The sequence below is a fragment of the Panthera onca genome, chromosome X (genome assembly GCF_046562875.1).
Source record: "Panthera onca isolate mPanOnc1 chromosome X, mPanOnc1 haplotype 2, whole genome shotgun sequence".
NCBI classification, from domain to species: domain Eukaryota; kingdom Metazoa; phylum Chordata; class Mammalia; order Carnivora; family Felidae; genus Panthera; species Panthera onca.
In genome coordinates, this window is record NC_138357.1 from 88,532,694 (window position 1) to 88,545,571 (window position 12,878).

General features: G+C 55.1%; 1 protein-coding gene across 1 annotated transcript; it reads right to left on the reverse strand.

Moving 5' to 3' along the window:
• Positions 1-1,803: 1,803 nt before the first annotated feature.
• Positions 1,804-12,878, reverse strand: CDK16 (cyclin dependent kinase 16). The gene is given in 18 exon segments (XM_081793203.1): positions 1,804-2,064; positions 2,150-2,227; positions 3,644-3,734; positions 3,903-3,945; positions 4,035-4,140; positions 4,224-4,321; positions 4,430-4,550; positions 4,748-4,871; positions 5,124-5,186; positions 5,282-5,376; positions 6,064-6,178; positions 6,270-6,326; positions 6,424-6,549; positions 6,651-6,784; positions 7,387-7,594; positions 8,775-8,816; positions 8,819-8,858; positions 12,482-12,878. Coding segments are annotated over 18 exon segments (1,632 nt in total). The 5' UTR covers positions 12,535-12,878; the 3' UTR covers positions 1,804-2,026.

Here is a 12,878-nt window from a genome sequence, read left to right on the forward strand (position 1 = left end):
TGGGCCACCACTGCTGAACTTCAGTAACCAGCCTCAGTTAGGCTTATTCTCTGCAGTATTTGCCTGGCCCTGCCCATGCTCCTCTCTTCTGCTTGCAGTCTATCCTTGGCTGTGCCCAGAGGTTGGGACAGAGGCTGGAGCTCCAAGGATGGAGAAAATCAAAGCCGCAACTATCCTCACACTTGAGGCCAAGTCCCACGGTGCCATTTGACCTCTGGTCTCTCACAAGCCATTGCATCCTTCTCGGGTTCTCTCACCCATGCCCATGGTTTGTTACTTCCTGGACACCAACAATCCAAACTTCCAGCTCCATCCATCCACCGATGGCCCCAATCCTGACTTTGACCCATGTATGAAGATCCCCCTACCTACTCAGCAATCCAAAATCTACCCTCCTCTCATATTCCCTCTCCAACTGGCCTGCCTCATGGTGTCCAGGTCTGACGCATGGTGGTCATACTGGGCCTGCCTCACCTCCCCACCTCCTGGTTGTATGGGGCCTTGCAAGTCTTTCAAACAAACAGCCTCTCTACATACACCTGTCTCCCATCTATCTGGCTTCCTCATATTCTTGGGTACATCTCACTCTTCCCTCTGCTTCTTAGTTCATCCTCTATTCAGCCTGCCCTGTTTCAACTTGACGTTCTACTATTGCATGTGCAGCCCCTCCAATGCCTTCCATAGTCGTGACATGTCCCTGGCGAGGTATGAATTCTCCAAAGTCCCAGGACTCACCTTGGACTGAGCCCACCCCCACCCTTGCAGGGACTTGCAATCAGGTTTTTCACTTTAGACTTTTTAATATTTCATACAGCGATTATGGTGCATTCAGGAACCCAACCCTCCAAACCCCACTAGGAGGGCCCCCACCCCAGCCCTCCCACCCCATTTGAGGGCCCCAGGGTTTAGAGTGGAGGACGGGGAGGTAACCACCCATCTGAGACTGACCCCAGAGACTGCCCCTGCCCTGCCTCACCCTCCCCAGGGGTTAGGGGCTAACACTTGGGCACAGACCCCCATGCGCCCCTCTGCCCCTGCTTGTGCACATATATACACTATGGCTCCTTGAAGAGTTGGTCAGTTCCTGGCAGGGCCCCTACTCAACAGCACCGAGTGGGATGGGGGCAGGAGGGTTGGGCTAGGGAGACCCTGAGAAGGAAGGAGGCCCCAGCTATGGGACTGTAGGAGGAAAGAGTGGGGGCCCCCCCACCTCGTCCACCTCCCAGAGAGTCTCCAGTAGTCCCCAGGTCCCCCTGCAGCTGAGGATGGCAGGCGGGGGGTAGGAAGGCGAATGGTCGAGGCATGCTTTCCCTTAGCCGACCCCAGGGTCTGGTGATGGTCAGGGTTCCAAATAGGGGCTGTGTCCCTGCCTTGGAAAGGCTGGGAGCGGGGCTTCATTGCACAAAATACTGTGGGAGGGCCACACGCAGGGGGTGGGGCCCATCCATTCTGTATACAGAGATATTGCATTTAAAAAATGAAAACCTCATTTAAAATAATTAAAAAACAACAATGAATGAAACAAACAAAAAAAGGCCCACACAACATGAGGCAGGTGGGGCAGGCAGGAAAGCAGGCAGGGGAAGCCTCAGACCCAAGGCATTGTCACGTCTTGTCTGAGTCGAGATCCCCAGCCTGGGCTAGCTCCGGACCCCTGGCTGGCCATGGGGTAGTGGTCCTGGGGGAGGGGATGATGGGAAGGGGGATAGGCCTGGCCTCAGTGTGGGAGGCTGACACGGCCATGCTGTCCGCCGGCAACTACCGAGACAGAGACAGACATACAGACAGACAGACAAACCAGGCGAAGGAGCGATGAGAGCTTTGTTAGCACCCAGCAGACAGGCCAATGGGTGGGTTGACAGGCCAATGGTCGGGTGTTTGGACAGGCAGCAGGGGACATGTGGGCAGGCGAGCATGAGTCAGGCAGGTAGGCAGGCAGCAAGCAAGGAGGATACAGTTGGGGGCTGCCCTGTGAGGGGGAGTGGCATCCCTCCAGCTGCTGCCTGCTGGGGCCTCGGTCTCTGGCTTAGAACTCGGTGTCCACCACGCGGAAAGCTGGCCTGCCTGCAGGGGAAAGCAGAGCGGATGGCTGTTGGTGGGTAAGCAGGTAGGTGGCCAGGGTGGGGAAGAGGGCAAGGGCCACACCTACCTGAGTCAGGCATTGACGAAGACCGAAGGCCGGCCTCCTTTTGTAGCTGGATCTCCTTTAGTGCAAATATGGAAGTAGCTGTGGGTGGAGGACAGACAGTGGGAAATGACCCATGGGGCCAGCCAAGGACCACCTCCCACATGGCCCCATTGGGGGAATTACAAAAAGCTGTCTTGTCTTTAAGAAGTTTGACTTTCTCATCTGTCATATAATCCTTATACACAAACCAGCTACAACTAGAGAAAATGGAATATGGGCTATTACACGAAGAAGTCAGTAATTCTGTCAAGTGTGATAATGGTATTGCAATTACCATCTGTTGAGTCTAGGTGATGGATGGTGTTTGGGATTTGATTTAGATTAATCCAGTGGGGAGATTCAGGCAGTGGGCCAACATTTTGAAGGTAGGATAATGATAGTTATTAAAAAACCTCTTAAAGATACATGCTGAAATTTATAGGTGAATGATATATCCAGGATTTGATTCAAAATAATCAGAGGGAATACAGATAAAACCAGATTGGCCCAGGTGACTCACTCAGTCGAGCGTCCGACACAGTTCGTGAGTTCGAGCCCCCCATCAGGCTCGCTGCTGTCAGCACAGAGCCCACTTTGGATCCTCTGTCCCCCTCTCTGTGCCCCTGCCCTGCTTGCACGCTCTCTCTCAAAAATAAAGAAGCATTAAAAAACAAAACAAAACCAGATTGGCCACGAGTTGATGACCTGCTAGAGTGCTTAGGGACTTGTTATTGGATCTAATTTTATTTATTTAATAATTACTCATTATTGACAGCGCGCACGACCAAGTGGAGGAAGGGGCAGAGAGAGAAGGAGGGAGACAATCCCTGGGCCACTGAGGTGCCCCTATGTATTTATTTTTTAAAGTAACCTCTACACCCAATGTGGGACTCAAACTCACAACGCCAAGATCAAGAGTCCCATACTCCACCGACTGAGCCAGCCAGGCACCCCTAAACATATATAATTTTAAAGTGTCCATATGAAAAAGTTTTTTAATCAGGTATAAAAGGAGAACACCACGTGTGATTCTGTTTCTGTACAGTACAAGGATGGGGAAGACTTACCTATGCTGTGAGAAGTCAAACTAGTAGTAACCCTTGGCAAGGGGCTGGGAATAACTAAAGGAAATAAGAGGGCACTTCGGGGGAGCTTCTCTCATCCTATTTCTTGACCTGTATGCCAGTTACATGGGTGTGGTTAGTTTCTAAAAATTCACTATGCCGTACACTCATGACCTGTGCATTTCTCGGTATATATTTTACAAGGAAACGTTTGCTTTAAAAAAAAAAAAAAAGAGGAAAATGATGTTACGTCTATTTTCACGTATGTTAGAAAATTCCCGTGAAAGGTAAAAAGGAACTGAAAACTAAATAACTTGTAATACACATAACATGTCATATGTGTGAACAAGGGTGTGCCCCGCACAGCCCACCCAGCATCCTGTTCCCCACAGGTCCCGCCAGCTGCACTCACTGTCAGGAAGTTTGTGGATCCGCTCCCCCAGACTGAGGAAGAATGGATGTTTCATGGCATCCTCTGCGGAGATCCGATTGCGACCTTCAAACTGAGTGGGAGGACAGGCAGGGGCCGGGGGGGTGGGGGGGGGTGTATTGACCCCTTCAACAAGTAGACCTCTCTTTTGCCCCATCCCAGACCGTACCCCAGGAGCTCCCTGTCCCCCTATACCTAGAATCCCCTAGCCCCCAAGGCTGGTCCGGGAGGGTGGTCTCACCTGCAGCAGCTTAGTGAGGAGGTCAGCCCCGTCGCTGTCAAGTCTACCGCAAGGACAAGAGGATCTGCTTTAAGTTGAGTTTGGGCACTCCGGCCCCTAACACCCACCTACCCTCCCACCCACCAGCCTCACCGGGGTGCATGGCTCAAAAGGGCCTCGGCTCGATACTTGGGGTAGTTGTATGTCTTAAATTCTTCGTTGGACAGAATGCCTGGCCACGTCTCCTCAGTTGGGGTTCCTGGCAGGGAAGGAGAATTACCCTAAGCATCCACAGGGCATCCCTAAATGTCCCCACAGTTCCTAGGGCTCGTTCCTCCTCACCTAAGATACGGAAGATGAAATGCAGCTGTTCCTCCACCGTGGAGCCTGGGAAGAGGGGCCGGCCTGTGGCCATCTCATAGAAGATGCAGCCCACACCCCTAGGCAGGGAGGGCACAGTGAATAGAGAGGCAGTTGGCTGGTTGGCCATTGTGACCAAGCCACCCGCTTCACCACATGGCTCCTGCCACACTTCCACCTGTCCTCACCACATGTCAATCTGGGTAGAGTAGTCCGTGGACCCAAGCAGGATGTCGGGGGGCCGGTACCACAGTGTCACCACCTCATTGGAGTAGGTCTTCGTTGGAATTGACTTGGCCCGGGCCAGGCCTGGTAGGTTGAGAGAAGGGGCAGCTGGAATTGAGGAGGTCCCGGGCAGCCTCGGGGAGAGCACAGCTGGGACTGAGGGTGTCCTAAGCAAAGCCTGTAGAAGCTGAAGGGGACTGAGATAAGGCGGTCATGAGGAAGGGGGAGTCTGAGAGGGTAAGGCGGGGCGATCACTGGGAAGAAGGGGGAGGCCAGGGTACCAAAGTCGGCCAGCTTGAGCTCTCCTCTCTCGTTGATGAGCAGGTTTTGGGGCTTGAGGTCTCGGTGTAGCACCTTCTGCCGGTGGCAGTAGGCCAGGCCACGAAGCAGCTGGAACAGGAACAGCTGGGGACCCAGGAAGGGCAGGCAGAGGTCAGAGAGCATCCAGCAGCCTGACCCCCAGCAGACACTGTTGCCCCTCCCAAACACAGACACTGAGCCCAGAGCTTTATCTCACAAAAGAGGACAAGGTCCCAATGCCCTCCAAGGGCTCCCAGCAAAAAACCCAAACGGGAAAAGTCTGTTTCAGGGAGATTTGTGGGGTGGAGTGGGTGAGTGGGGGCCCCCTTGTGCCCCTGCTTCCTGCCCCACACCCACTTTCACGTTGTGCATGTTGATGACGTTCCCACAGTCATCCAGGTACTGCTTCAGGTCCTTGTCCTGAGGACAGAAGAGGAGATGGGAGGAAAGAGGGCCACATCCCGTGGCTCCTGGCCCTCTCCCCACTCCCCACCCCCACTGCCCCCCAACCTTACCAGGTACTCAAAGACAAGGGTGAGGGACTTCTCCGTGTGGATAATGTCATGTAGCGTGACGATGTTGGCATGTTTGAGGTCCTTGAGCAGGGACACTGCAGGGAGCATGGGGAGGAGGGGATGGGGGAAGAGTCAGGGCCCCACCCACCCTCAGGGTAGAGGCGAGGAGGACCAGACAGGTACAAGCCCAGGATTTCCTTCTTTCCCTGTGCAGCCTGAGGTGGTGGCTCATAGCCACTGGCTCTATCCCACCCAATGCCAGGAAGGGGTGGCTCCATGTTCCGGATGTGGACACTAAGGCTCAGAGAAGAGTATGGAGCAAGGACCTGGGATTGCCACCCCAGGCTTACAGGACACTAGATCTTCACAACCTGTTTTTGCTTTCCGGAAAGGGGTTTTGCGTCAACCCTCAGTACAGAGGCCTGCAACTTGGTGCGAAATTCACTTTGCACACATAACTTCTACACAATTCACATTCATCCCGCGTGATATTCTGACTAGAAATTGTTGTCAAGTAAACCGGTGAGCACTTTCTTGGGTGCTCTCAGACCCAAAGCGAACACCCTGCTGTCTAATTCTTGGTCTTTTCTCCAAACGGGAACAGATTCCTGGTTACCTTGATTATCATCTAGATATGTGCATGATGGGCACTTTCGCGTGAAGCCCAGAGTGTCAGGAGGGAATGCCCCAACCCCTAGTCCCTGTTCCTACTACAGAGCGTGTGTGTATGTGTCAAGAGGTGAGCCTGGGAAGCCTGGGACAGCCTTCCTGTGTGTCTGTACCTTCCCGGATGGCGGTGCAGGGTGCCCCTTCTTCGTGTTCCAGTCTGATCTCCTTGAGTGCCACAAGGTTGTCCGTGAGCTTGCTTTTGCCTTTGTAGACGGTGGCATAGGTACCCTGGTGTGTGAGGACGAGTGACAGGAGAGGAAGCTGCAGGAAGTTCTCACTGACCCCCATCCCCACCATGTGCCTGACGATGGTCTCTCACCTCTCCCAGCTTGTCTAGCTTGATGTAGGTCTCCAGTTTCCCAAAGCCAATCTCAGACTGTGGGGTAAAGGGGCAGGTTGAAGAAGGCTCATAGGAGGGGACAGAGGCGGGTGGGCAGTGAAAGGAGGAGAGGACAGGCACAGAAGACACTCACCAGGCTGACACGGCGGAGGCGGCGGCTGAGGGGCTTGTCGAAGATGGGGCTATTGAGGGTCAGCTTCTCAAGGTAGCCCTCAGGCAGCCGGATGTCGGCTGGTAGTGATAGGCGCTTGTTGATGTCCTAACAGGCAAGATGGGTGAGAAACGGGACCATGAGCTCCACCTCCCCACATTTAACCCTCTTTTCTAGCCCCACCACCAGCCAGACAGGGAGTTAAGCACCTCAGTGGAGATCTTGCGTGGGGGATGGTTGCGCATGCGCACCCTCACTGGCGACTGCACCTCATCGGAGGACGTGGCTGAAGCCTGGTCACTTTCCCCATCAGACCCCATCTTCAAGTCCTCGTGTACAATTTCTGGTAGTGAGGACAGGGGGAGGGCAGACCAGTTGAGGGCTGAAGCCCCAGGACACCCCCTCCTCAACGTAACACAATCCCCTGATCACACACGTACACACAAACCCCCAGAGCAGCCTAGAGTCCCTCAGGGAGAGGGTGGCAAGGCCCAAGGAGGTTCAGACAGGTCAGGACAGGTTGAACGGGGGATGGGGGGGGGGGCAATAGTCACCCAGTGGAGCACCCTGTTTCAGGGGTGAGCTGAGACTGGGGCTGGCCCAGGACCAGGAGGCAGGCAGCGGCACAGTAGCCAAAGGCCCTGAGAAGGCAGGCCCAGGGTAGGCAGGCACCAGTAGGCCTGAGGGGGGCCATGGCAGAGCGCAGGAGAAGGGCAAAGGGAAGGTTGGGGGCAGCTGCAGCAGGCAGGGCATTCTTCCTCCCCGAGGCCTGGGCACAAAGCCAAGGAAAGGGGCACAGATAGAGAGAGTGTGTGCGGAGAGGATAGCAGGGAAGGGGGAGAAAACGGGAGAAAGGAAAATGGAAATAACACAAATCTAAGGGGAACTCGGCTGGGAGGTGGCACCGGGGACCAGTCTGGGGGCAGAAGTGGTCAGTGGACCCACCTGGTGCAGAACTGAGAGGGCCCCGTCCAGAGCGAGGTTCCCCAGGAGCGGCACGAGTGGGTACCTCTCCGAGGTCATTGCCGCCACCACCCCCACTCTCATCCAGGCCTATCTGTTCAGGGGCACCATTGGTCTTGTCCACACCTCGGCCCCCTCGGAGTGTCATCGACAGCTGCCGCTTGATCTTCTTCATCCGATCCATGGCGACCTGAGCAGGGGGTATAGATGGCAATGGATCCCACATTAGCACTTGGCCTGACCACCACAGGCCCCCTAAAACCCAAGGTTTACTGAGGTATACTGACATGAACTTGTGTCAGTATCCACCCAACCACTGTGGAGCCCTGGAACCACTCAGGATTCCTGTAAACCTGGCATAGATACGGACCTTTGTCAGTGCTTGCCCACCTACAGCCAGCCCCTGGGTACCCTCTTCCTAAGTAGCACACCTGGGTATTGAGGCCTGGGTGGCTGGCTGAGGGTAAGGGACCAACTGGTGAAGTGCTGGCCCGTATGGGGGCAGCCTCACTGTGGGAGCAGAGGCCTCCACAGCAGGCACTTTCAGGTGCGGCGGCAGAGATGTACCCATCTGTAGATGGGGCTCGGGGCTCGCCCAGGACCGCGGGGCCACTGATACGGCCCCGGGCATGCCCGTAGAATGGCATATTCCGCCGGCACCAGCCCCACATTACCCCCAACTGCCTAGGCAGAATGCTCCCCACAGCCACAAGGACCTTCGCGGCGTGCCCAGCAACCATCGTCACGGTGATTGGTGGACCACCCCACTGGTCTCCCCAAGTGAGGGGTGCAGGAGAAGGGAGTCCTACCCAGACCCAACCACTGGCTAGGGTTGTGGGGGGGGGGGGGGCTCAATGCACACCAGCTGTCCTGAGGACTGCTCGCAAGGTTCGATCAGGTTGGGACCCTATGGGTCCCACCCACATTTTTACAAGCCAGGTCTCATTTCTCCTCTAGTTGAGAGTGCTCATCTCCCTTACCACCCTGAATAAATGTCCCAGTCCTCAAGGGTGGCCCATAAAGTCTTACCCTACTCATCCCTATTATCTCTCTGGCCTCATCTCCCCTTCAATCATTGCTATTTGCTGTTCTGCAACCACACCCAGCAGTCCCACCTCAGGGCCATTGCACAGGCTGTTGTTCCTGGTACCTGGAAAACCCTTCAAAATAGGTCATTCCCTCACCCTCTTCAGACCATTGCTCCAATATCACCTTTTTCATGGATAACCCTCCACAAACAACCCTATTTAAAATCTCAACCATACCGAGCTCCCTCACTTTGTCAAATCATCCCCCCAGCACTATCACCTCCTCAGAAATGACACCATCTACTTATTGGTTTCTTTATTCTTAACTGTCTGTCTCCTCACCGCCATAACTAGAAGATCAGCTCCGCCAGGGTAGATTTCTGTCTGTTTAGGTCACGGCTAGATCCTGAGGACCTGGAACAGTGACTGACACAGAGTAGATGCTCAAAAAGTGCTTATGGCAGATATTAATGAATGGGGGGCTGAGGGCCTAAGACCAATCTCTACCAGAATGGGCAGGGTAAGTCTCTGCTATTCGTGAATAACTCCAGAAAAGGTGGCCCAGGGACGCTGGCATCGGCAAGATGACCTAGATGGGGCTGCTGGAGGGAACAGGGCCACCAAAACGCTTAAGCTGGCCTTCTTCTGCTTCCTCCTGGGCTCTAGGCCAGCAAGGTGGGGGAAAGACCTGGCCTAGGAACCATCTGGACTCGCAGCAGGGCCTAAGATGGCCCTGGGCCCAAGGGAAGTGGAGCTAGATAGGAGGTGGGAGGATGAGGCTGGGGCTGGATTCGAGGAGAGAAGTGGGTCATCTGTTACCTTGAAATCAGGTGCTTACCCCAGTGGTCCCTATACCCTACTTCCACCTGCCTGACCTCACCACCACCCCCAGGAGGGGAAGAGGAACCAGTGTAGCAGAAACACCCCAGTAAAGAGGATGAGGTCCGTTCAGAGAACCCAAGATAACAACAAAAATCCTGAACCAGTAGGCCAAACACTGGACCTGAAGCTGAAGAAGAAGCATGGCCAGCCCCCAAAGGCAGTCTTGCCTCCATGGTACAAATACCCAGTTGCTTTGCCTGTTGTGGCAGGAAATGGGGGATCTAGGGGCAGGGGTAAGCAGGACTGGACGGAAGATGAAGAGGGAGCCACAAGGAGCCATGGGTCCATGACCTCTAACTGGAAACTCCAAGGGCTGGACATGTTCCAGAGTTCAGTTGTTTTGAGGATTTGAGGAAGACAGGACACAAAGTCTGTGTATCATGCAATATTCCCATCAGGGGTGCCCTGGGCAGACCTTTGTGAACAGAGACACTTGAACGTTAATATACAGTAAAACTTTTAAAGATTATTATTTCCATTTTCTGAGCTTTTTAGATCCCAGAAGAGTGAGGGATGGAGCGAGAAACTAGACACACAAGTCCACTCAAAAAAGGGCATTTTGTCCTTCCTGACCTCCGAGGTCACACACCCATCCTCGGAATACTCTCACACCCAAGGACACTCATCAGCGCACACCACACTGACCACTGAGGACACAATCATTACACTCTACTAACTCCCACAGAAACACACCATCCTCATCTGGTTCAGACCCCCATAAGCACACACTGGACCCTCAAGAAGGCCTCTCAGCATTTTAACTATCAGCACCTGCAATTTCCCCACTCATTTCTAACCCCCATCAGCATACGAAGCCCCAACAGAGCACAAAACTCTTAGCATACGCTCGGACCCCTCTAAGTTAACTCTTACTGCCACATTCTTGGGCGCCTCCCAGGTCCAGCTGCCTGTTAGCTTCTCCAAAGCACTCACCCCCATTAACACACTGTTCCCCGTGCATGATTCTGACCCCTATTAACATGCACTTGGGACCCTCTGTGGCTGACCCACATTAGCACTCACTGGACTTTCACACTGCCCTGAATCTCATTAACACAAAGTGAAACTTGCCAATCCCTGACCTGTTTTTGCCCACACTCAGACCCCTCCACAGCTAGAACCATCATTAAACACACATTCTGGTCCTCCCACTACCCTGTGCCCACCACCTCCCATCAGCACAAGCTGGACGTTCACTTCACCCTGACCTCTATTAGCACACACTGAGCCTCACACACTGTGTGTCCCCATTAGCACACCCTAAACCCTCACTCAGCCCCATTCTCCAGGGATACACAAACACACTGCTCTATAATGGCCTGACCCTCATTAGTGCACACAGGTCTTCATTCAGCCTGGAGCCTCATTAGGACACAGCCCTACATGGTTCTAATCCACTTCAGCACACCTAGACCGTCACATATCCCTACTCATTTCTCTTTGCTTGAACTCCCGCACAGCTATAATGCCTGTTGGTTCACACTTGAATCCCTTCACAACCTTCCCTGATTCTCCTCATTGCACCCCACGGACCCTCAACACACCCCAGTCCCCTGTGGACACAAGCACACACTGTATTCACAAGGTTCTGATGCTCACCAGCATTTTCCGGACCCCGTACTGCCCCGACTCTTCCCCCCAGTGGCACACGTTTAAGCGCCTCCAAGGCTCTAAGCCCATTTTAACGGTCACTAGAATTTCACATATACCTGTCCCTGAGCGCATCCAGTAGTCTCACATCCCCTGTCCTCACGGACACGGACACAAACACACACCCACACACACTGATCTCACACCATCTTGATCCTTAATATACTGGACCTCTTACAGTGCTAAGGCACTTCCCTCACCACCGTGCCCTCCCACCCCACATATATCCACAACTTCTGATACCCAGTAGCACGGACTCGGGTCTTCCACCACTCTGTCCCCATTAGCATATACTGGGCCTCATCCTACCCAGACCTTTATTACCACATGCATGTACCCTCTACAGCTATGATTCCCATTAGCACGTTCTCAACACTGGACTTCTTCCACTACCCTGACCTCCACGAGCGCTCTCTGGACCCTCACACACCGCAGTCCCTCATGGACAAATACACAGAATTACCACCACCCTGACGCTCATTACCACACACAGGACTTCAGAGCCCTGATCCTATGAGCACACCTCCTGCTATCTCTACCACCCTATCCCCCATTAACACACACGGGGTCTCTCCACACCTATAACCCCGTTTGCACACCTCAGCATTCCTCCGGCATGCTCTCCCCTATCACACACCCTTGGGGTCCTACACACACACACACACACACACACACACACACACACACACACACCCCATTAGCACACGTTGGGCTTCAAGCCCTACACAGCGGTTAAGACTTATTATCACATGCTCCGACCCCTCCACAGCTCAGGCCACTAGCAAACCTCGAGCCTTTCACCACCCATTTCCACACTCTCTGGTCCCTTGATCACCCTGCTCCCAATTAGCACCCACAGGACTGCCCATCCCCAGCTCCCAGACCGGGCCCAGGGCGGGGCCAAGGTCAGGGAGGCCCAGAATGACCCCCCGCCCCGGTGCACTCTGGGAAATTCGCTGGGGGAGGGGGCACATGCCAGCGGTGCAGCCCAGACCCCTAGGCACCGCCCGGGGTCTGAGTTGGTTCTGCAGGAAAAGGGCAGCCCCCACCCCTTGTCTCGGAAACGCGCTCACCGGCGGGGGCGCGCGAGCAACCTCAGCGCCGCGGGGCCGGCGCGGCGGCGCCTGGGGCGGCGGCCCGGGCTGAGGCCGCGCGACCTCCTTCTCCTCCTGTTCGCCGCAGGCGCCCGTCCCAGTAGTCTTCGGCCATGGCTGCTGGGCCCGGGCCGCCGCCGGCTGAGGAGGAGGAGGCGGCGGCGGCGGCGGCGGTGGCTGAGGCGGAGGCGGCGTCCCGCTCAGCCGGCCATGAGCTTGGCCGCTGCGGGCGATGCCCCCGGGCTCGCTGGTGCCGGCTCGAATCCGAGAGCTCACGGCGGCTCGCGGCTCAGAGCCGACCGCTTGCGGAGACGCGGCGGATCCCAGGGCCGAACGCCCAATGGCCCAACCGCCGCGCGCGCCGCGCTCCGCGCATGCGCACGCACGCGCAGCAAAGGCTGAAGTGGGAAGGAGGGGACTCACCTCGGACTGCCTGTACCAAAAGACCCGTCCGCAGCGGGAGGGGGCGCAGCCATTGCGCGCCCACCGGGGAATGTGGCGCCAGCCCTGGAACGGCGCCAGGGGGACGTGCAGAGGTTGTTTAGTACTCAGTTCCGATCTTGCTAGAAGTTTGCTAGCGCCGAAGTGGGCAGCATTCAGTAACCAGCGTGCCGATCACCACTTGGTCCCCCTGCTTGGTCTCATTTGGTACATCCCCATGGTAGCAAACGGGACTTTTGCAAGGAAGAAAAAGACAGATGAGGCAGTCTGAGTCCCTTGAGGTGCCTCAGCAGGCAGGAATTTTAAATGCTCGCGAGAAGATGACTTTTCTAGGAGAGGCGGCCTGGAGAATCATTGGCCTTTTACCACCTTAGATAGG